This window comes from Lycorma delicatula, chromosome 2 (genome assembly GCF_047948215.1).
Source record: "Lycorma delicatula isolate Av1 chromosome 2, ASM4794821v1, whole genome shotgun sequence".
Classification (NCBI taxonomy): domain Eukaryota; kingdom Metazoa; phylum Arthropoda; class Insecta; order Hemiptera; family Fulgoridae; genus Lycorma; species Lycorma delicatula.
The window spans coordinates 219172103-219198991 of NC_134456.1; the positions used below are offsets into that span (position 1 = coordinate 219172103).

General features: G+C 29.4%; 1 protein-coding gene across 1 annotated transcript in view; it reads left to right on the forward strand.

Moving 5' to 3' along the window:
• The first annotated feature begins 863 nt into the window (after positions 1-863).
• Positions 864-26889, forward strand: part of LOC142320372 (serine protease 27) — a 45864-nt gene continuing 19838 nt past the window's right edge. The window contains exon 1 of the mRNA XM_075358079.1: positions 864-940. Coding sequence (XP_075214194.1) covers positions 868-940 — 73 coding nt within the window. The 5' untranslated portion in view covers positions 864-867. The remainder of the gene's footprint in view (positions 941-26889) is intronic.

Below are 26889 nucleotides of genomic sequence, written 5' to 3' on the forward strand. Positions count from 1 at the left end.
ACCACAAGGAGAGCTAGTGTAGCACTGACGTACAGCTGCTATAGTCGTCTTCTTTCTTTTTCCAGTTTAGCCTCCGGGAATTACCGTTCAGGATGATATGTATGAGTGTAAATGAAGTGTAGTCTTGTAGTCTCTGAGATGTGAGATTAATTGAAACCCAACCACCAAAGAACACCGGTATCCGCGATCTAGTTGATGCTGTAGTAATCTAGTATTCATTCTGTAGTCGTCTGCTATGTTGTAACGTCACAGTTGAACGGTAGAATTAAATAAATTAGTAATATTTAAAGTTTAAAAAAGTATTTAAAGCGGCCGCTTATACCATCACACTCACACGAATGAAATACGATATGCGCGCGCACTTTAGTTAAAATCATTAATTAAATAAACAAAAAATATTACATTTAAATAAAATGATAAATATTTTAAATAAGTCGTGTGTAAAGCCGTGCATTAGAAAAAAGCCGCGTGACAGGAAATTCCTATAACTGTATTGTCAGCTTGTTTTTTTTAATTAATGCTACTTCTCAAAATTATTGCGTTTATTATTTTTTTATCTAAGAATTTTTAATAAGGATTAATTTATAGAGAGGATTAAAATTATTGTAGAAAAAATTGAATTTTAATATCCAGTACAAAGCTTAACGTAAAAAACACAAATAAAAAAAATTAGTTGTTTATCGTTAATTAACAATTTCATAGTAATTTTTCAATATCAGTTTTGTCAGGTGTAATGATGTGAAGGCGAAGTGTAGCCTGTGTGCTATACTATTTCATTGATACGTTCTCGGCCTTGCTCCGATAGACGCCCTTGGCGCCTCTCTTATATAGGAATACAAATGTCGTTGCGGCAGATACATTATCGTTATGTACAGTTTGTTGTGTATATCGGCTGTTGTGGTCTTGTTTGCAGTTGCAACGAGAGTCAGTGCCCTTAGTTGTAAGTAAACAATTTCTGATAGTATATAATTTTGGTATAAAATTTAAAAAAAAGTATATTTTATAAAAATAACATATTTATTTATTCGTTATTAATGTATATTTGTTTTTTTTTTCTTAAAAAAGATACTGAAATTTTTAAATAAAATTTTTATTAAAATATTAAATATCGGTAATTTTTTCAGTTTAAAATTTAATTCATTTGATTTTCCCTTAAATAAAATTTAAATTTTAAAATAACTGAAGTCAAAAGCAAATACAGATAATCTGAAGTAAATATAAAAATATGTCTTGATTAAGTACAGTATTGTATTGATAAGAAAAATATAAATATAAAAATAATAAATATTCAAATAATAATAGTTCACAGATACCAAAATAATATTAATAAATTTTACATAACATATATGTATTGTTTGTATACTGAGTCCGCTGATATACTACTCTAAGAAAGTTAAATTAAAAAATTTAATAAGAATTATCTAAGTTTTATAAATAAATAAAAAAATGAAACGCAAATATAAATCATATTCGATTACTGTAATTAATCAAATATTATTTCTAAACTCTATATATACGAACAAATTTTTGTTCAAAACCATAATCGTAAAATATTTTAATTTTTTTAAATTAAATAAATTATTCCTATAATACAGGATTTTTAAATACCATTTCGTACACACAATTATTATGCTACTAATTTAAAAGTTATTAATTGTATTTAAGGTATTATTATGAAATGAAACTTTCTAAATTACAGAACATATAACTAATTTCTATAAATAGACAACCCATTTTGTTAAGTTTACTACAAAAGCTATCAATTAATTGATAGTCATGTTATTGCACAAAGACAGTTATACAAGAGTTATATTAAAAAAATTACTTAGTTTTACTTTTGTAAAGAATTCCATTTGAATGCAATTTTTTTCTTTTTTTAATAAATAATGTAAAAAGTTAGAGAAAACCATATCAAAAATGTAAGTGGTAATATACATAGTTTCATACATTAATTTTTTTTAAAGAGAAACTTAATTAAAAGAAAAAGGACAATTTACCCTTTAAATCGGTGCCGACTAAAAAAAGTTTTTGATTATTAACTTAAAAACGGGTTTTACTTCCTTGAACGAATTAAAGAAAGTTTTTTGATCGCAAAAAAAATAGATTTTCACATTTCTACGGAAATATCCATTTTGCTCATCCCTGAATGTATTTTGACTAGTTTCGGCGTGACGTCTGTACGTACGTATGTATCTCGCATAATTCAAAAACGATTAGCCGTAGAATGTTGAAATTGTGGATTTAGAACTGTTATAATACCTAGTTGTGCGCCTCCCCTTTTGAATGCAATCGACTGGATCAAAAGTGTCAAAAGAAGTGCGAAAATCCAAAACAAAAATTTGATTTTGGACTTTTTCTTAACTATAGTAATAAGCCCTCATTGAGAGGTTTTTAACCATATATCATAAGCGTTACTTATTTTCATCGGTTCCAGAAATATAGCCAAATAAAATTTTAATGAATGAAATATTTGGATCTTACAAGGGGAAGGCACATAGGTTTAAATCCGACATCTCCTTTTTTTTAACTTTTTTTTTTTTTTAATTTGAATATATTGATTTATTAATAATTATTAACCTCTGATTGTAAAACAAGTTTTATAATATAAATAATAATAATTCAATAATAACAATAAAAAGAATATATATGAAAAAATATCAGAAGTTATTAATGAAATAAAATTTTATGTACTTTTCATTTGAAAAAAAAATGTGTGAATATAATTTAATAGACGTACAAGAAAGTTATGTGGTGTCCACATCAATTTTCTTAATACTGGTTTAATTTTTTTACTTTTTTCTTCTTCTTCTTCTTCTTCTTCTTCTTTCGTTATGGCTGCCTAACGATCACGTAACAATTTTATTTCCTTTATTGTTTCTTTATCTTTCTGTAGTCTTTTATCTTTTCGCAATGCTTTCTTTTCGTTTCCTCGGATCACTTTGTTCCAGTTCTCTTATCTTTCCTACCTTGGAATCCTTCTAGTTTCGCACATTCCTTTGAAACACATCTTTTTCTGTTATTTTATCCTCTTTTATGTTGTTTATTTCTTTTTTGATATCTTGGATCCAGTTTTTTGTTCTTCTTCCTAAAGGTTCTTTTCACAAAGGTCCTTAAAAATTTGTTTGGTTTACCTGTTGTCGTTTATTCTGTATAAGTGTACGAAGAAAATCAATCTTATTTTTCTCATTGTTTGCGAATCTTTTTTTTGTGTTTTTATATACTTCGTTTTTCTTATTTTCCAGCTCTCATTGGTTTTAGTAAACTCAATATTTTGCTAATAATTCTTCTCTAACAATTCTAATGTACAATTATACGTTAGGCATTCACAACCATATAAACATTCTATTTTAATTAAATAATTTTTTCCTTTTTTGATAAGAATTTTTTTATAGATATTCTTAGATCAAATGCACTTTGCATTCTGTGAATCCTATCATCTATGGCGGATTTCTCTAATCCATTTCCTTGGATTGTCTATTTAAATTTTTTAACCTTTCCTATGTGACCGATATTTATTAAAAAATATATTGGTGCCCTCTTAATGCTTGACATAAATTTAGTTTTTTTCTACAGAAATTCTTAAACTTGTTTTACTACGCATTTCTTCTAAAAAATTAATTTGTGTTGCCGCGTCTGTTAGATTTTCGGAAAGTATGGCAAAATCGTCTGCAATTGTTAGGCAGTTTGTTGAATTAGATTTATTCCTTCTCCTTTTTTTTACATTTATTTATTTATACTGTTACGTAAAATACGAATAAATCTACAAAAAAATTGTATTTTTATCTAATAAAAAAGCGAAAACCCTGCTCTTAATGAAAATAAAATTACTGCGTAGAAACAAAATTAATTCATGAAGAACCTTAGGCAGTGTTTCATGTCTGCGTTAATGTGTTTTTATTCTAGTCCTAATTTTTTTTTTAATTATTTTAAATTTTCGATGAAAAAATACATAGAATATCAGAATCACATAGTATTATAACAATTATATGCTAAAACTGTTCAATATTAAACAATAATGACAGCAAAAAAAAAACTTTAAATTAAAATTTATTTTAAAAAGTTTTTTTAATAATTTTTGTTCTTAAAATTTTAATTTTTAGAAGTTAGCCCAAAATTATATATAACTAACAACAACTCAACAACAGTTAGATGCAAAATTTATGGAATTCAAATATTCTGGATTTTAATTATTCAAAAAATTATTTTTTATTTGGTATTTGTTAAGTAGATTTTTTTATAAATACCCTAACAAATTATGTTTGTAAAAGAAAAAATTCATATGCAAGAGATACATAAGAGAGAAGCTTGCGTTGTGTATGAAAATTTAAAAAGTGATCCCAAAATATTAATATAGGATACCGTATAATTAAAAATAAGTTATTATTGGTTTAATTAAAAGAATTGACTATTTAGCACCAAATATGTCTTTAGACAACATTAGACTATATTTCATTATATTGCAACAATACAATTAATACTAAACAAATTTGATGAAAACAAATTTTTTCCTCAAATAGTCTGTGTAGGTAAAATTCTACTTCACTTTACGAACTGCCATATAGATATCTGGAAAACCTTACTAAAAATTCATTAGGAGAAGAATAGAATTTGAACCTACTTAAAAAAACCAAGAAAGTGTTTAGTTTTTAAATAAAAAAATCTGATGTGGACACCAAATGACTTCCTAGTACGCCTATTAAATCACATATACTCATTTTTGGTGCACGTCAGTTAAACTTATTTCATTTGAAAGTGAGATACGATCCTCGAATTCTTCAATAAAAGTGAACAGTTACACAATTGCTAAAATATTAGTTTTTATTAACTTCAAAAATTTGTACAATTATTAATTCAGCAATCTTACCTGAAATATTAGGATAAGGAAAATTCCCTTTATTACTCTTTAAATAAATGTAAGACTTACATGTATCTAATATTATGTTTTTTTTTTTAAATTATTGTGAGGTAACCGTCAAAAAAATGAAAACAAAAACGAAACAGGAGAAGGTTACTATAGTGTGTAGCGATATCTATTATCAAGTAGACTAAAACAAATGCATAAATAAAAATAATACGAGTCTAAATTATAATTTTCAATTAATATTAAATAATCAGATGTTACACCAAATCTGATGTGGGCACCATATGACTTCCTTGTACGCCTATTAAATTACATATAGACATTTTTAAAAGTATATAAAATTTTATTTCACTAATAACTTCTGAAATTTTTTTTCATATTTTTTTTTATTGTTATTTATTTTAAAACTTTTATACAATCAGAGATTAACAATTATTATTAAATCAATATATTTAAATAAAAAAAGTTAAGAAAGAGAAAGAAAGGAAATGAAGTCGGATTCGAACCGATGTTCCTCCCCCTTGTAAGATCCAAATATTTCATTAATTAAAATTTAATTTGACTATAACTCTGGAACCAATGAAAATAAGTACCACTTATGATATATCGTTGAAAAGCTCTTAATGAGTACTGCAGTTAGAAAAATCCAAAATCTAAATTTTTTGGAATTTGGACTTGTTTGGTCACTTTTGGTCCAGTCGATTGCAATCAAAAAGGGAGGTGCACAACTAGATGTTACAACAGTCTTAAATCCAAAATTTCAACATCCTACGGTTAATCGTTTTTGAGTTATGAGGGATACATACGTACGTACCTACGTACAGACGTCACGCCGAAACTAGTCAAAATGGATTTAGGGATAGTCAAAATGGATATTTCCGTTGAAATTTGAAAACCGAAATTTTTCGCGATCACAATACTTCCTTTTTTACTTCGAACAAAGGAAGTAAAAATAATGATATCTTAAGTAAGGGACCCCATAAGACCCTTTGCTTTTTAGGACTTAAAGTTTATGAATGAAGTAATTATTTACTTTAATAAATCGACTCAGTCTGGTGTAGTGTTATTCATCAAAGCTAAAAAATTATAGTATACTAAAATTACGGGTACGTGATGCCCTCTATTTGGGATGGAAAGTCAGGCTAAGTTTTGGATGTATAGAGTATATATTTACTCCAGTTCTATGTTTGGAGTATACGGTAGTGAAAAATGGACACTAGGGAAAAAAGTAAAAGATAAGATCGAGGCCTTTGAGATGCGAGTCTGAAGGAGGATGGAGAAGATAAAATGGGTGGACAAAGACATGAAGAAATATTAAGAAGAATAAATGAAGATAAAACAATACTGGCGAAGGTGGAAAAAAAAAAGAAAGGAAGAAGCTAAAGTTAATAAATGAATAAAGAGTAGTGTTGAATAATACGCCGCCTTGGTTCAATACCTTGGATACAGTTAATTATTCTAAATATTTGTTGTTCGCTGATTCATACAAATAAATAAAGGTCTTTACTTCGTTAGTAATATAATTTTTTTTTATTATAACCTTGAACTTGTAATACATATAGTTTAACTATTATTTTAATTAATTGCACATTCATAACAAACATACGTTGAGTCTCTGAAGGATGGAATCAAATTGACTATTCTAGTGGAAGCCAGCGTAAAATAAAGCTTTGCTTTTAGCGTAGACAGAGCCGAGTGAGCCGCCAGGAGCTGTGTGAGCCGGTCAGAGCTGTGTGAAGGACTTTTAAAAATTAAAAGTCCTTCTAAAATTTAAAGTTCCTCATTTAAATAACTCTGCGTCGTAACAGGTAATGAAGGTTATGATGAGATGAAAAGAAAAACATGGGACGGAAACAGATGGAGAGAGCAATGGTGCAAGAGATCTACCAACAGTTAGAACACCACATTATGAAGACATATATATATATACAGAGTGATTCAGGAGAATAGGGCAATACTTTGACAACTAATTCTAGAGACTAAAATTAAGAAAAAAGTTTATATACACATAGATCCAAAAACGCTTCGTTACCGAGTTTTACAGGGTGAAAGATTTCGCCCGAGTTTCAGTTCCTCCGGGTTGGATTTCTGAAATTCTGGGAAGGTCAATTAATTGGCAAATTCAATTGTTTCTTATGGTTTTTGAGCTGGTAAATCGAAAAAAAATAGGTTCCAGAACTGTATCTCTCTTAGTTTCTAAGATATCCCATGTAAAACGCCAAAAATAGGGTCAAAAAACACATTTTTTTACATCTGATGTACAATAACGTTGTTAAATTGGCAATAAATCATACATTTTTAAACATAAATTGTAGAGAATTTAATTATAACAAGATTGATGTAAATAATGTCAACAGAAAACAAATAAAATTTTAAACATGTCGACTCTTATTAACAACAAAACCGACAAAAACTTAGAAAGAAAATGTTACAAAAAAAGAAAACAGATGTGTCTAGTAGGTACAATAATTTTTGACCTACGGAAAACAAGTTGGCAACACTGATTTTTTTCATCACAATTTGTTTAAATACTACTCATTGTTGTCAGTTAATTGTGGTAATGTGTTAAATAACCTTTCGCTGATCAATCATGTTTGCAATACTACGTCGTAGACTAAAAAAATGTGTTTTTTAGTCTACTTTTGGCGTTTTACATGGGATATCTTTGAAACTAAGAAAGATTCAGTTCTGGGGTCTATTTTTTCAATTTCCCAGCTCAAAAACCAAAGAAACAATTGAATTTTCCCCTTTATTGACCTTCCCAGAATTTCAGAAAGCCTTAATTTACCCAGAGGAACTGAAACTCGGGTGAAATCTTTCATCCTGTATAACTCACTGATGAAGCTTTTTCGGACCTATGTTTATATGAACGTTTTTCGTATTTTTAGCCTCTAGAATGAGTTGTAGTATTGCCCTATCCTCCTGAATCATCTGTACATATATACGAGTATATACAAAGCCAAATATTTGTGTTAAAACTTTAATTTTTTTTTGATCAAAGGTTTTTCGAGATATGAGGCAAAAACGTTTAGAAATAATGTACAACAACCTCATACTCCTGTCGACTTAAAACGTTGGAATTTTAAATAATTTATAGGTACTTTCATTGTACTAAATAAACACTCCATACATTGAAATTTTTCAGTCATTTTCAAACTTTTTTTTTTGTTGACTCAATCTGGAAATATTAATCAAAATAAAATACAGGCCGACACATATTTGTGCCAACACCTATCTCTTCCGTATGATGTACTCGTATATCTTACGGAAATACAGGCCACACATGTATATACGTACACCATCCAGAAATTTCTATAACTTTTTTATTGTTTAGGTTAAAGTTAGTCATGAAACATCGATTTTTTGCAAATCCTCGTAACCCAAAATTACGGCCAGTCGATATATTTCTTTTTATAGCTATGCTTTTGCACCAAGAACCGCCCTGTATAATAATACATTATTAAAAAGTCAATAATTATTCTATTAATAGTGCAATTGATTTATATTTTACCATAAAATATTTTATTACGTATTGTTATTCTTGTAGTCTGATAACAATATCTAATAAAAGAGTATAATATTTCCCTAACAAGTCCATGAATTACTTATCCATAATTCAATCTTTCCCGTGTTCAATAATTTATTACACTTTTAATGAAAGATAGTCATTTTTTTCCAATAACGTATTGGATTTCTTTCTAATCTAACTAAAAAAAAATCTGATGTGGAACCACATGACTTTCTTGTACGCCTATTAAATTACATATACACATTCTTAAAAGTACGTAAAATTTTACTTCACTAATAACTTCTGATTTTTTCATTTCTTTTTTTATTGCTATTATTGAATTATTATTTATTGAACAGCAACAGTAATAATTGAAGAACATAAGAAAGAAGCCGTAATAAGAAAGGAAGTCCGACAAGGATGTTCCCTATCCCCGTTACTTTTTAATTTTTACATGGAACTAACAGTTAATGATGTTAAAGAACAATTTAGATTCGGAGTAACAGTACAAGGTGAAAAGATAAAGATGCTACGATTTGCTGATAATATAGTAATTCTAGCTGAGAGTAAAAAGGATTTAGAAGAAACAATGAACAGCATGGATGAAGTCCTACGCAAGAACTACCGCATGAAAATAAGCAGGAACGAAACGAAAGTAATGAAATGTAGTAGAAATAACAAAGATGGACCACTGAATGTGAAAATAGGAGGAGAAATAATTATGGAGGTAGAAAATTTTTTTATTTGGGAAGTAGAATTACTAAAGATGGACGAAGCAGGAGCGATATAAAATGCCGAATAGCACAGGCGAAATGAGCCTTCAGTCAGAAATATAATTTGCTTACATCAAAAATTAATTTAAATGTCAGAAAAGATTTTTGAAAGTATATGTTTGGAGTGTCGCTTTATGTGGAAGTGAAACTTGGACAATCGGAGTATCTGAGAAGAAAAGATTAGAAGCTTTTGAAATGTGGTGCTATAGGAGAATGTTAAAAATCAGATGGGTGGATAAAGTGACAAATGAAGAGGTGTTGCGGCAAATCGATGAAGAAAGAAGCATTTAGAAAAATATAGTTAAAAGAAGAGACAGATTTATAGGCCACATACTAAGGCATCCTGGAATAGTCGCTTTAATATTGGAAGGACAGGTAGAAGGGAAAAATTGTGTAGGCAGGCCACGTTTGGAATATGTAAAACAAATTGTTAGGGATGTAGGATGTAGAGGGTATACTGAAATGAAACAACTAGCACTAGAAGGGAATATTGGGCAGCTGCATCAAACCAGTCAAATGACTGAAGACAAAAAAAAAATTATAGTAAAAATCTTTTTACAATCAGTGGTTACAAAAAAAACCGTCGGATTCGTACCGATGTGCCTTCCTCTTTTAAGATCCAAATATTTCATTAATTAAAATTTTATTTGGCTTTAACACTGGAACCAATTAAAATAAGTACCAGTTGTTGATATATCGCTCAAATACTGTCGATGATATCTTATTACTGCAGTTAAGAAAAATTCCAAAAAACAAAGTTTTCGGATTTTGGGCTTTTTTGAACATTTTTGATCCAGTCCACTGCAGTCAAAAAGGGAGATGCACAACTAGATGTTACAACAATCCTAGATCCAAAATTTCTACATCCTACGGCTAATCATTCTTTATTTATCCGAGATAAATACGTATATACGTACGTACAGATGTCACACCGAAACTAGTCAAAATGGATATTTCCATTGAAATCTGAAAACCGAAATTCTTCGCAATCACAATACTTCCTTTACTTTATTCAAGAAAGTAAATATATATATATTACCCATATTACCCACATATTATACATTATATGATGATAATCATCATCTGCCGCCTAGGATTAGGTTCTAGACCTGTTCTGCCATCGTTCCAATCTTCCAATCTTTCGCTTTCCTCTTGGAATGTAGTTCAATACATATTTAGGTAACCCATGTTTAGGTAACCTACTACCTCCCTTTCTCTGGACATGAACCAGCCCGTTATATCTATGCTGTTTAATTGCTTTAGTGACAGCCACCAACCGGAGTTGGTCCTTAATTCTACATTCCCGTATATGTCCAAACCTAATCATTCCTTTCACTATACTTAAAAATCTCATTTCAGCTGTCTGAACATGTTTTTTTTTTTTTTTTGACACCAGGTTTCACCCTCATAAAGTAGAGTAGGTAATTCTAATGTTTTATAAAACTTCATAATTGTATCACTGCGAGCTTTATTTTTTAAATTTTTTATATTCGTTCCACAAACTTATTGAAAACTACGAATCTAATAAACTATATCACTATCTTTTAAATAAGAGATTTCAGTTCCTAAACAAGTTAAATATATCACTTGTTAAAAAATCTGTTATTTATAAAGGTAAAATAATTGCAAAGAAGTTTTCTTTGACCATGAATTTTGTAGATCAAGTTTTACATTTACCATCGTGTTTAATTTGCTTAAAAAATAAAATACCCAATTATTTTTAAATAGTTTTAATGACTATCCATTAAACCAGCCAGCAGAACTAAAATCACTTAACACATCAAAATATTTCGGCGTACAAGAATATTATGCTTCCATTGTCATTTTTAATAAATTAACAATCCATTTAAGGTATCTTCCTTCCAGTTTATTTTAAATAAAATTAAAATATTGTCTTTCACAGGATCAGTGTTACTCTGTTAATAAGTTGTAATACTATCCAAAAAAAGCTTGAATTCTTTGTAACTTTATTTAACCTGTAAAATTAATATTTGTTCAAGTAATTTATTACGGTCTTGTGTGTATATATATATATATATATTTTACTGATTTATTTAATATCTTAAAGTATTAACTTTATTTTATTTCTTATATTAATTATGATTCTTATTTATTATTTTTTTTTACTACAATTTCCCTTGTTTCGTCCAGGTGAATGTTAGAACAGTATCTTTAACTTATCTATGAAACAGCACATCGATTCATTCTTGATGTAATTTATAGAATATATGATTACCTAGTCACTCCTGGTTATATTCATAAAATAAGGACCGTTTGGTCTATAAAAAAAAAAAGTTAACTCGTGAGAAAAGGTTTTTACTTACAGTTTTAGTTTACTATATCGATTTCACTTTTCCACATAATCGCCATTCAATTCTAAGCACTTTTCGTAACGCTACACCAGTTTCTTTAACCCCTCTGCATAGAAGTTCGCCTGGGAATTGAACCGGTTGACAACGGCAGTCTTGAGTTCCTCGTCATTTTCAACCCGTTGACCACCAAGCCACTGTTTGAAATGCAAGAAGAGGAAGTAGTGTCGCCGCTAGGTGCAAGTTCGGGACTCTATAGAGGATGGTCAAAACGTTCCCAACGAAAATCTTGAATCTTCTTCTTGGTTAAGGCAGCGGTGTGAAGACGCGCGTTGTCGTGAAGGAAGATTACGCCGGAAGACACTTTCCCATATCGTCGATTTTGAATCCCACGTCTCAGTTAGGTGAGCGTTTCACAGTACATGTCAGATGTAATTGTTGATCCACGTTTCATGAAATCAACGAAAATGACACCTTTTCGTCTCAAAAAATGATAGCCAACATTTTTCGACTCGAGTACATAGATTGCTTAAATATTTTCGGTTTTGGGAAACTTGAATGGCGCCACTGCATTGACTTTTGTTTCGATTCTGCGTTGGTGTAGGATATCCACGTCTCGTCGCCCGTATTAATCTAGAAAAAAATCATCTCCATCTTGTCGATAGCAGTCAAAAAACGCTCGTCCATTGCACATTCTTTGTCCTTTGTGTTGGTCGGTTAATATTTTCGATATCCACCTTCCACAGTTTGTGATATCCGAGCTTTTCAGTGACAATCGTGTAGGTAGATGTGCGTCCAATACGCGGAAATTCATCAACCAGAGCATCAATCGCCGATCACATTGAAGTTTTCGGCTCACTTGTTCAATGATATCGTCGGTCTGAATACTGGGCCTGCCATTCCGCTCTTCATCTTGCACATTTCTGCGGCAATTTTTAAAGTCTCAACACCATTGTCTAACCTTTCCTTCACTCATTACTGTAGGTCCATACACTAGGCACAACTCCTGATGAATTTTACAGCTGAAGACCCTTTTGCACTTAAAATCGAATCACAGCACGCACTTCACAACAAGTGGAAGAAATGATTGTCGCAGACATGCGATCTGCATTCACCAGTAGGCAAACGACTACTACGTCAAAAAAAAAAAAAAACAACTGCAGTGTCTTCGTAAATAGCCGATAGATGGCCCTGCATGGTGAAACTGTGAATCTGAAAAATTATTTATTATTATCATTATTATAATTGTAATCGTAATTATGAATTAGTTAAATAAAAACTCATAATTAATTAAAAATGAGACTTTTAGCGGAAAGAGTGCGTTCAATTTGGCTTAGATTACAAGCAGAATTCGAAGATGAACTTCAACTATGTGAGTACAAAGAAAGCGAGTGGGTCCATTTTCCCAGATTGTTACTTGTAGCTATTCAGTCTCAACTGGAGAGATTCCAGCAGACCTTTCCGCCTACTCGCGTCGTTATTGAAAATGAAAATGTAGATTAATTGTTGTAAAAATAAATGTGATGTTTTAAATAAATTATAAAAACTGCGTAACGCTTTTATTTAACTAAATATTTTCATTACTTTTAATTTTGTAATTATTACATTTATTTATTGGTTATTTATTAGATATTTATATAATTTATTTTTTACTTTTCAGTGCATTTTTATATTTGTTAATATATAACATTTTTTTGTTTAAAATTCTCAATTTGATTTAATTCTTATGTTTTACTTTTTTGAGGGTTTTTCTAATTTGTATCCTTTTTTTATTAATGTTAATATTAATATTAGTTAAATAAAAGCTTTTTTAAAAAAATAATTTTTATAAGTAATCAAATATATTTTTGTATTTTTTTTTTATTTTTATTTTTACCTATACTCTTCTTATCCTTCCTCTCTGGAAACTTAGATTCTAATAAAATCTAAGTTTCCAGATTAGATTAAATAAAAATCTAATCTGAAAAAAAATAACTAAAAAAGATTAATAAAAATCTTTAAAATTGGTCTCTATTTAAACAGGTTTCTTTGAAGATTTTTAAAAGTTTTAAGATTGTTTTCTACTGTTCTACTAATAAAAGTTAAATATTTATTTTGTTAATGTTTTTATCTCATTCTGCATAAATGTCCATAAAATTGTAATATCTTCTTTAATAATTATTTATTAAATATGAATATATATTTTTTTAATCCAGTTTAAACTGGTAAAACATTTTGAAGATATTCCACTGATAAAAAAAAATTATTTGTAACATTTTATAATCTGTTTAATACGTATCATGATTATCTTACTTAATAGCTGATCTTGTACAGAAATATTTTAATATAATAATCTACAATTGAAGATGTGGCGCTTTATTTATTATTTGTCTGCTCCGAAATCTTTCAGAGTTGAACGCTAGGAGAGAGGGTTGGGTTGAGCTTCACTGAAAGCTAAATATCAAACTGCATATTCGTAATACTTCTTTTATTCATTAACTCTGTCATGCAATGAAAACAGTACATGTGTCTCACGCAAGATATGACAAATAACGATCGCGCATATGCGATGATTTGGCAGTGTTATGCCGGTTAAGGAATAAGGGTGGTTGGTTCATTTGAGTGCCTTCAATGCCTATCTCGAAACTAGATCCCCTCCCAACAAAATCTAGTACTCAATTATTAAAAATACGCGGAGAAAGAACGATGATCTATCTATGATTTTAGTAATATTTATTCATTCATTTATTTACTTTCTCGTATAAGAATTTTATCCTGGAGTTTTATACAAGAGAAATTATAAAACAAAATTTCTGAGGAACATTACTTCCAAAAAAAAATTATTTTTAATCATTTTAATCTATATTTCTTCACACGGTTTTATTTAGTAGATAAACTAAACTATAGAATTGATTTCTCGCAGATTTTATTAAATTAGTTAAGGAATCTATCTCGTTGAAACTGTTAAATCAATTTAAGATTCTACAACGATTTTAAACAGGCTTGCCGAACTTACTAATATTTTTCATAAACATTTTTGTAGAACATTGTAACTTACTTCTAAATACAACAATCGTACCGATCAATAACATTGACAATAAAATGATACATTACTACATTTTAAATGAATATGTTTTATTTTAAAATTTGAATTAAATATGATTGAAAATGTTTAGTTCCAACGAATAATTTTTTTTTTAAAGAGTAAGCTTAAATTAGTACAAAGAGGTTAAACTTAAAATTATTCTCGCTGGTTATAATTGTAATGTATTCTGCAATGCTTACTTTGTGCTACATCGGAAGAAACTGACCCTGATCTACTTCTCTATCTAGACAAAAAATAAAAGAATTTAGGCATTTTCTACTGTTAGAAAGAAAATAGGCATTTTATCTATTTTCCCTCTAATTTAGTGTTTTACTTACATTGGTTTATAAATATTCTTTTAGCTAAATTTTATGTCAGAATCTTTAAATAATCCCCTTTATTGTGTGTGTCTCTCTCTCTCTCTCTCTCTCTCTCTCTCTCTCTCTCTCTCTCTCTCTCGCTCTCTCTCTCTCTCTCTCTCTCTCTCTCTCGCTTTTTTCTTTCTCTCTCGGTCTATATATATATATATATACAACCGAATATTGTTGGAGGCAATTTGAATATACTTTAATTTAAATAATGTTAAGAACTTGTAAATCTTGAACAGGATTACCCCTGAGAAAATTTATGTAAATAGATAGCTTAAGAGTACCAGCCAATGTTAAAATATTTGTTAATACGCCGTTCATTAACTTAAAGTAAATATAATCTAAAACTCCAATACAATCTTTCATGACTGATTAAATATCTCTTCATTTAACTTTAATAAGTTTTATTTATTTTAGTTGATACTGTGCACTGTAACATCAGAAAGAAGATAAATAACAATAAATAAATTTTATAAGCCCTCATAACTGTAAGTTATTTTGTCACAATATTTCTTTATCTGAACTTATATTAACGTAACAAAGCCCAACACGCTTTATATTAAAATACTTGAACTGTATTTAATTTAATTCAAATACATATGTATAATCAGTCAGTAAATAAGTAACATATGAATCTTCGATTATATGATTGAAATTTATAATTATTGTTTATTAACTGCTACAATAATAAAATTTAAATTTTGATTTTTCCATTACGTAAATTTATGTTAGCTTTTTAAGTAAAATAAATAAGCATTATTATTTTTTTTTACTTTTCCTCCACTTAGCCTTATAAGAGCTTTTCACATCTTCTTACTGTTCAATACTGTTAAGAAGACTTTTCCTTTCGCTTCCAAATGCGATTACATATCTACTTTCAAAAAAAAATATTATTGTATTTCAAATCTCATTCTAGTCGATTTTGAATTTTTTTTTTAGAATAAATAATTCGATTCTATAAATAGATTTGTAGATATTCAAAAATATCTTAAATCATTTAGAATATTTTTTCTTTTTTTTTTAATTATAATCACTTTTAATTTTAAACAAATATTTTTATTTTACATTAATTTCGATAACGCATTAAAAGAAAAGGCATTCGATAACGTAGACTGGAATAAAATGTTCAGCATTTTAAAAAAATTAGTGTTCAAATACAGAGGTAGAAGAACAATTGCTAACATGTACAGGAACCAAACAGCAACAGTAACAATTGAAGAACATAAGAAAGAAGCCGTAATAAGAAAGGGAGTCCGACAAGGATGTTCCCTATCTCCGTTACTTTTTAATCTTTACATGGAACTAGCAGTTAATGATGTTAAAGAACAATTTAGATTCGGAGTAACAGTACAAGGTGAAAAGATAAAGATGCTACGATTTGCTGATGATATAGTAATTCTAGCCGAGAGTAAAAAGGATTTAGAAGAAACAATGAACGGCATAGATGAAGTCCTACGCAAGAACTATCGCATGAAAATAAACAAGAACAAAACAAAAGTAATGAAATGTAGTAGAAATAACAAAGATGGACCGCTGAATGTGAAAATAGGAGTAGAAAAGATTATGGAGGTAGAAGAATTTTGTTATTTGGGAAGTAGAATTACTAAAGATGGCCGAAGCAGGAGCTATATAAAATGCCGAATAGTACAAGCTAAACGAGCCTTCAGTAAGAAATATAATTTGTTTACATCAAAAATTAATTTAAATGTCAGGAAAAGATTTTTGAAAGTGTATGTTTCGAGTGTCGCTTTATATGGAAGTGAAACTTGGACGATCGGAGTATCTGAGAAGAAAAGATTAGAAGCTTTTGAAATGCGGTGCTACATGAGAATGTTAAAAATCAGATGGGTGGATAAAGTGACAAATGAAGAGGTATTGCGGCAAATAGATGAAGAAAGAAGCATTTGGAAAATATAGTTAAAAGAAGAGACAGACTTATAGGCCACATACTAAGGCATCCTGGAATAGTCGCTTTAATATTGGAAGGACAGGTAGAAGGGAAAAATTGTGTAGGCAGGCCACGTTTGGAATATGTAAAACAAATTGTTAGGGATGTAGGATGTAGAGGGTATACTGAAATGAAACGACTAGCACTAGATAGGGAATCTTGGAGAGCTGCATCAAACCAGTCAAATGACTGAAGACAAAATAAAAATAAATTTCAAAAAAACATACATGAAATTTAATTTTTCATTTTTTGGTTTCAACGGGCTTTAAAATATTGACGATTCAAAACAGTTTATCCATATTTTAACTTATCGAAATCCTTTCTCTTATAGTATTCTATACTATAATAGAAACAAAAGTAAAAATTAAACATACTTTTGTTTCAAACGACGATACATTTAGCAAAATAAAAATTTCCTTATTCCAGGACACCTCATCACAACATTGTAGTAATGTAATAAGTTACTGATACAAATTAAAAAAATACTTCACGTATTACATAAAGGCAACATGTTAAACAGTACAGAATATGAAATACATTAGCAGACCAAAATATATCAAACATGCATCCATATAGTACAATTATTTAACAGATCACTAAGTATTTCAAAAGAAACCACTTAAATATTAAATATACTCCCCACACTTCTTAACCTTTACTGTATCCTATCCAAATTTCAGTCACGTAGTTTACATTGCAATTCATGCACTTAGAACGTGAGTAGAAAACACACCATTAAACAGTCACCCATATAGTAAACAAAGAGAGTAAGTGCGTAGATTTGCTTGTTATTAACTTTTGTTACATAAATTTAAATACTTTTTATACGTTAATTTAAAATTATATTAATCAAAAGAGATCTCTTTTATATATATAAAAATCAATGTTTGTTTGTCTGTCTGTTCCAACTTAACTCGAGATCTACCGGACAGATTTGTCTAAAATTTTGCACACCTACACTTTGAAGCCCTGCGGTGAACATAGGCTAATTTTTTTTGGACCTCCGACATAACGAAATTTAAAACACTTTATTTCTTCCTTTAAGCTTATTTAATTTTCAAAATGACTTTGATTTTCAAGAAAAAATTTAATTTTTAGTTAACATTTTTTTGAATTGATTAATTTTGAAAAGGGCTGAGGTTTTAGCGTACAGTTATTCCTAAGTTTCAATTGATTTAGCGCACATGCAACTGCAATCTTTTAAATTCTGTGATCTTTTTTCAAATCATCATACCATGCCTAAAAGACAATCTTCAATCGGGAGAAATACAAAAAAAGTACGTATGATTAAAACTGTTCGTACGGCAGAGACTGAAGACGAAAGACAATCAAGATTGGAAAGTGACCGAATACACACTGCCCAATCCCGTTCGACTGAAACAACTGAGCGACGGGAAATACGATATGCCACCGTTACTGTATGTGTGACTGACTGCACCTGCCTCCGGTTACTTGACTAATAAATATAAAATAAAAAGATTGACCACCACGGCAAACGCAAGTAATCATATAGCGCGAGCGAAGCTGCGACTAGTATAAACTAAATAAGTTAGAAAATTATCTAAATTAATAAAAAATTTTCTAATGCAATTTATTAGGTCAACAACCAAACAAACAAAAAAACAAAAAGCAGAAAACCTCGACGTTTCGTCCAAGAAGTAGAACTTTATCAATACAAACCACAAATAACAAAAAACAACACCAGCAAACACTTATAAACCCTCCCCACATAATCTAAAAAAAAACCGAACCCCCCCCCCCCACTACTAAAAATGTTATCATTTTAATTGATACTTCCACCACCATTCCAATGATAACATTAAGTACAACCCAAACAAAAAATACTAATCCTAAATCAATAAACCAAAAACTACACAAAACAAAACTAAAACCAACAAATAACCAAAAAAACACAATACATTTTTATCTATTAATTTAAAACACATTAGCATATATAATACTTAAATCAGATATGTTCGTTCTATTATTTATAGAATTTATATCCTTTTTAATGTGGATCATCTCCAGTATTTCTTTTTACGAAATTAAACCCTTTCTAAAACTTTTTCTTTATCAAAATCAAATTTACATTTTTTTGGCTTTTTCGTGCTTATTCAATGCAGTAATTTCATTTTTCCTATATTTATGTGCATCAATTCTTTTTTTTTAAATATTGGCATGTTAGTCCAATATAACACGCTGAACTACTTTTTTTTTGTCTTCAGTCATTTGACTGGTTTGATGCAGCTCTCCAAGATTCCCTATCTAGTGCTAGTCGTTTCATTTCAGTATACCCTCTACATCCTACATCCCTAACAATTCGTTTTACATATTCCAAACGTGGCCTGCCTACACAATTTTTTCCTTCTACCTGTCCTTCCAATATTAAAGCGACTATTCCAGGATGCCTTAGTATGTGGCCTATAAGTCTGTCTCTTCTTTTAGCTATATTTTTCCAAATGCTTCTTTCTTCATCTATTTGTCGCAATACCTCTTCATTTGTCACTTTATCCACCCATCTGATTTTTAACATTCTCCTATAGCACCGCATTTCAAAAGCTTCTAATCTTTTCTTCTCAGATACTCCGATCGTCCAAGTTTCACTTCCATATAAAGCGACCCTCCAAACATATACTTTCAAAAATCTTTTCCTGACATTTAAATTAATTTTTGATGTAAACAAATTATATTTCTTAACTGAAGGCTCGTTTCGCTTGTGCTATTCGGCATTTTATATCGCTCCTGCTTCGTCCATCTTCTGAACTACTATACGATATATTGTACACAACATTCGACTGATTTTGCTTCTTTGTTGGCGCCTTTAATTTTGGAAAAATGTTACCAATCGTATTGTATCTACTATGAGCCACCACCATCAGTCTACTTTTAAAAACTTTTTGAATATTTTCAGACGAATCAGGAACATATGGAAGCGCCAAGTATTCATATTCACTTTTTTTATAAGAAAATGTATTGTAAAGCCTGTTAATTCTAGACTTCACAATTTTATCGATAATACTTTTGGGATAGTTATTTTCCAAAAGCAACTCTCTTACTTTTTTAAATATTATCGGTCTTTCTTTAGGATCCGTAAAACACAAAGCTCTTTCTACCAAACCAACCACTACAGCCTTTTTATGAATAATCGGCTGGGCAGACAAATAATTCAAATACCTTCCAGAAGCCGTTGGCTTATTATACCAAGCAGTATTAATTATGCCATCATGCCTTACAGTCATTTCCAAAAAATTTAGTTCATTATTTTTTTTTCCTTTTGTGTTGTAAATTGAATGGATTTATTAAATTTATTAAATTCATCAAAAACATATTCAATTTTTTCAATATATCTTCTATAAATTGAAATATTCATATTTAATTTCCCTAAAAAGTTTTTTTGGAAAAAAAACAAATTTTTTTTTAATCTAAGTTATTTAGTTTTTTTTTTTTTTTTTTAATTTTTTCCTTTCGAATGGTGGCAGGAATATCTATTAAAATACCATTTTTAGTAGCGGGATTTTTGTTTTTTTTTTAGATTAGGTGGTGGAGGAGTTTATAAGTGTTTGCTGGTGTTGCTTTTTGTCATTTGTTGTTTGTCTTTATAAAGTCCTACATCTTGGACAAAACGTCGAGGTTTTCTGCTTTTGTTTTTGTTTTTTTGTTTGTTTGGTTGTTGACCTAATGAAGTGCATTGGAAAAGTTTCTATTAATTTCGATCATTTTCTAACTTATTCAGTTTATATATATATATATGTATGTATGTATGTATGTATGTATGTATGTGTGTGTGTGTGTGTGTGTGTGTGTGTGTGTGTGTGTGTATGTGTGTGTGTGTGTGTGTGTGTGTGTGTGTGTGTGTGTGTGTGTGTGTGTGTATGTGTGTGTGTGTGTGTGTGTGTGTGTGTGTGTGTGTGTGTGTGTGTTAACGGTAAATTTGATTAGTCCGGTGATTATAAATAATTACCGGAGAATTTGATTAATCTCCTCCAGTGGAAACTTTAATAGATAAAAATAGTAATTTATTAAATATATATTATATTATATATAAATACATATTTATATACATATACATACCCAGACCCGAAAGTAGTTGGAATACTGATTGAAGAAATATAAATTATATATTAAATACACCTTTCAAATAATAGGATACAGTACAAGAAAAGTAAAATAATAACAAAAAATATATGTGCAAAATAAAAAAAAAAGTGACGACACAGTTGTAGGACTTTCCCGTCACGCGCCTAATGCAGCTTTTCAGGAAAATCCTACAGCTGTGGGTTGTTTCTGATACACGGCTTACACACACAACTTCATTTTATTTAAATATAATATTTTATCGTTTATTTAATTGATTCTAAATGATTCTAACTAAAGCACGCGCGCGTACGGTATTTAATTCTCCCGGGTGCGGCGGTACTAGCGGCGACGGTCGGCACTAACTAAACTAATGTAATTTCACAACTTACATAGAAAAAATATCGCTTGTACGGTCGGCAGACTGTTGTAGTCGCGAGACTTAAAGCACGAGATACCAAGTCAACCGAGCGATCGGCCAGACTGAGTTACTTTTTTACACTTTAAATATTATTCATTTATTTAATTTTACCGCTTACCTGTGACGTCACAACATGTAATATAGTTTTAGAACATTTTTTGGAGTGGGGATGCGATTTTACAAAAAAGTTTTTTTCCAAATATTTTTGTTATTTTTTAATTGTTAAAAAATGTGCCTAAGAAAAATATGACCTTAATTAGGCGAAATTTCGAGATATTAAGATATCTTGCTCTACAGCCTCACCCCTTGGCCTTAGTTGAAAATTTAATGTCATCAATGTCTCTTATACAGAAGTAATCTAACCAAGTTTAGTTAAAATCGGTCCAGTAGTTCTGGTGATGTACGGTGATTCACAGGTCAACATTGAACACTCATACATAAGAAAATTAACATCCGATAAATTTCCATCTGGTTTTTTTTGGGTTCCTTAGTGTCAAAACGTGAAGATCGGGTGAAAAATACATATGCTCAAATTGGAGCGATTACAATACTTTTCTTTTTAAAGCTATAGCTCTGCTATAACCCTATCTAGACGGGAAGGTAAAAATATTTTTTATTGTAGTCTAAATGTAAAGGATAAATTTTAATATTTCTTTTTTTAGATCTACACGTTAAATTAAGGGTTGGTTGAAACAATAATAACCTTCGTTTAGCATTAGTTATTTCTGGCTTTAAAAAAGAATAGGAAATACTGTTTACTATCAATTCTTATTATCAAAACCATCAAATCCATTGATTTCAATGATTTTTTTTTTTTTTTAGAGGAAATTCCTCCGTAGTAATGAATGAAGATCACATCAATGAAGATATTTTTTAACAAAATAATACATGGTTACATTGACGACAAAAACATTTTATTTGTTTCCTGCTGACATTATTTACATCAGTCTTCTTATAATTAAATTCTCTACAATTTATGTTTAAAATATGTATGATTTATTGCCAATTTAACAACGTTATTGTACGTCAAACGTAAAAAAATGTGTTTTTTTAGTCTACTTTTGGCGTTTTACATGGGATATCTTAGAAACTAAGAGAGATACAGTTGTGGGACCTATTTTTTCGATTTCCCGGCTCAAAAGCCATAGGAAAAAATTGAATTTTCCCCTTAATTGACCTTCCCAGAATTTCAGAAAGCCTTAATTTACCCGGAGGAACTGAAACTCGGGCGAAATCTTTCACTCTGTATAACTCGCTAACGAAGCGTTTTCGGACCTATGTTTATATGAACTTTTTTCTTATTTTTAGCCTCTAGATTGAGTTGTTAAAGTATTGTCCTATCCTCCTGAATCACTCTGTATATCGAAAATCTTTAAAAAGGGTTTTGAAGGAGTTTTTATAGATTTTTTTCTACGTCAGAAATTAATTCAGTTTTTCCAGAAATTTTATTTTACCTCTGTCTTAGTTCCATTCCATGAAAGATGGTCTCTAATGAACCAAATAGTTGGAAAATCGTACCAATGTAATAATTTGTAATGTAAGTTGGGCTATTGCCCCAATAGAAAAAGAAACTAAACCTCAGCGAAGTTTTTTTAATGATTTTTTTTTCAATCAAGTCTTTATAATAAGGAATGGAAAGAAAAGTCTTATAAATAAAAAAATGTGATGTGAACACCACATGACTTCCTTATACGCCTATTAAATTACATATACACATTTTTTTCTGCACTTCATTTAAACTTATTACATTTGAAAATGAGATAAGATCCTACAATTCTTTCATAAAGTGGACAGTTACACAATTGCTGAAATTAGGGAACGTGTACAGAAAGTAAGATCAGAATTATATCAAACCAAACAACGATTACATGATTTACAACAAAAAGCAAATAACGAAATGATGATCAACTTCGACTTAAGGAGAATGTTGTCCGATAATATCAGAGAAGTAATGAACTAAAAGTTAATAATTTTTTGAAATTTATTAAAGCTCGAAGATGTATACCACAGAGTATATGTTGTTATTTTGAGTGTCTATTTTTCAGTCACTTTATAATTAACTTTAATGTAGATAAAAGTAAACAGAAATTCAAGAATAATTAAATAGAATTCAACAGAAATAAAACTAGAAAATTCAAAAATAGTAAGATTCTAAATTATAATTTTCAATTAATATTAGATAATCAGATCTTTCACCAAATCTGTTACATATACACATGTAAGTCTATTAAATTAGATATACACATTTTTAAAAGCACATAAAACTTTATTTCACTAATTACTTCTGATTTTTTTTCATATTTTTTTTTTTTTATTATTATTGAATTATTAGTTTAATTACTGTAATTTGTTTTACAATCACAGGTTAATTAATAAATCAATATATTTAAATTTAAAAAAAAAGTTAAAAAAAAGGAGATGAAGTCGAATTTGAACAGATGTGCCTTTCCCTTGTAAGACCCAAATATTTATTAATTAAAATTTTATTTGGCTACAACTCTGGAACCAATGGAAATAAGTACCACTTAACGATATGTCATTGAAAAGCTGTCAATGAGGGCTTATTACTGCAGTTAAGAAAACGTCCAAAACAAAATTTTTGGAAATTTTGGGCGTTTTTGGACACTTTTGGTCCAGTCAATTGCAATCAAAAGGAAATGTGCACAACTTTATGTTACAATAGTCCTAAATCCAAAATTTCAACATCCTACAGCTAATCATTTTTGAGTTATGCGAGTATATACGTACAGACGTCACGCCGAACTACTCAAAATGGATTCAGGGATGGTCAAATTGGATATTTCTGTTGAAATCTGAAAACTGAAACCTATTTTACACCTTGACTAATTCAAATTTTTATTTCGAGCATAGTTTTACACTTCATAATCAAATAAGAAATATATAGTTTAAAAGTTATTCCAACATAGTACCCTATCAATAAAATAAATAAATTGACATTATATATATATGTATACAGAGGGTTTATAAAAACCGTTTTTAAGAATTCAGGGGATGGCCTACCACATCGAAATAAAAAAAAAAACTCTATTATCAATATAATGTCTGGAAACGTTACTAGTTATTAGTTTACTGTCCTCCATTTTGTATTTTTAACATAAAAATTTATTTCTCAGCAGTGGTTAATCATATCGAGATGAAACTTCGTATACTGCTAGGGAACCTAGAGGTTTACTAGTATAAAAATAATGAACCTGATCTCTTCCTCCATTTCAAGATGGCGGCCAAAAACCTTTTTAATCGTTAATATCTTTGCAACCGTATTTGTGAAGAAAAATACCGTACATAAATACTTTTTAATTGTTAATATCTTTGTAGAAAAAATATATTTTTAAAATAAAAAAAGCTGACAACACAGGTGTAGGACTTTACCGTCACGCAGCTTTAGCCAGCCGTGTGACGGGAAAGTCCTACAACTGTGGGTTATTTCTGATGTACGGCTTACAACCGTACTCCGGCTTTTAACTTAGTACTAAACCGTATTTATGAAGAAAAATACAAAAAAAAAATTTAGTAACAAAAATTAATTTCAATTAACCACACATCTCAGGTATGGTCGAACTGAGAATGTACAAGACTACACTTCATTCACACTCACATACATATCATCCTCATTCATCCTCTGAAGTATTATCTAAACAGTAGTTACCGGAGGCTAAACAGGAAAAAGAAAGAAAGAAAGTAACAAAAATTAAAAGTGTTACAGCTAAATAACAGAATATAAATTACTTTTCCCGGGGAATATAATTAGCTATATTAAAGTGAACAGAATCTTTGATCATGTCAAAAATGGAGTATAATTTTTTTCCAAATTTTTACGTTTTAGGGTCCAACTCGTTTATCTTGACCAAAAAAACATATCTGTGTATTTTCGTACGTATGTATGTATGTACGTACCGGGAATATCACCCAATACTTAGCCAGCTCTTTTTAAATTAAATTCAAACAAATTAAAAAAATTAATACAATTAATGTCCAGTATATAGACATATTTGAGTCAAATTTAAAGAAAATCTTGAGATACAAGGCCAAAAGCCTTGTATCTCAAGATTGACCGAAGTATCACACACACATGCACATACCTTTCACATGCATATATATATATATATACATATATTATACTATATACTACACACATACATATACTGTATACATATAATATATGTACTGTATATAATATACTGTATACATATATTATTATTATTATTATTATGCTTTTACTGCCAACACGGGACCACTTAAGTCAATTTCAGTTGGATCTTTTCTGAGAAAAGCGTGTTATTTTACTCCGAGCTGCCCAGTATTTCTTCATCCGTTCAGATCTTGCTTTCTTTTCTTCATCTGTAAAACACCCTCTTCGTTGTATTTTGTCCTTTGTCTACAACTGTATATATATATATATATATATATATATATATATATATATATATATTTTTTTTTTTTTTTTTTTTTTTTTTTTTAATCTAGATCATTGATTCTTAAACCTTTTTCCTCACCGCCCACATTGAGAATCAAAAGTTTTCTAGTGCCCCAAAAATTTCAAACTTACTATCTGTTAAAAATAACAATTGCAATTGCTGTTTTTAAGATGCGCTCTTAAAAACAGCAATTGCAATTATTGTTTTTATACGTGGCATATCCTATTTCTGAGCTGAAAATTACATTTTAAATGAGTGTAATTAAAACGCATATTTAATCATATTTGGAAGTATTTTTATTAAAATTGCTTTCAAAAGAATTACAATTGTATCTATATAATTACATAACAATAGTGATAGCATTTCAATATAACAATACAATAATTAAAACAAAGCTTTCAATTGAAAAATTACACTTACATTAATGGAAAGGATGAATCTGATATGCTTTAACGAGTTTGTTAATATCAGGCTCGAATTTACTTAAAGACAGGCGTAAGTCGCCGCGTTCGGTAATTATCTAGGGTTAAGCTGAGAGTGGGTAATACATACTGCAATCTCAATTTTTAAAGATTTCAATTCCTCGGTACAAAATGAACAAAAACCAAAAACTCCAACGCTACATTACAAGTACGTACAAGAAGTGTTTAATGTAGCGTTATCATTAAAGGTAGATCAAAACCCTTTAATTTCCATATTTATTTGTATCAAATACGTTGCTTATATCGGGAAATATACAGCATTAAAGACAAAAGTGGTTTTTATCTTTAAAGTGGAATATTTCGGTTCAGAAAAATCGTAGAGAGACATAAAAAAAAGAAATTAAAGTTAGTATTAAACTTTTAAACAATTTTAATGTAATTTACTGAAAAAAATTCGTTTCCTTCATGTGTTTGATCAAACACGTAGAAAAACGTTCAAATTTTTTAAACTTTTCTTCAAACTGATTTTTTTTTAATTTGATTTTTGAAATCTGAAGTATACCGTCAAAAATTAGAGTATTCAAGCTTTATTATTATTCTTTTTTTTTATTCGTCTCTGCTAAACCTCTTGGTTCCAAAGTTAAAGTAGTTTGAATACAATTATTTTTTATCATAAAACGTAGGTGTCCCTTAATTTTTTGTACT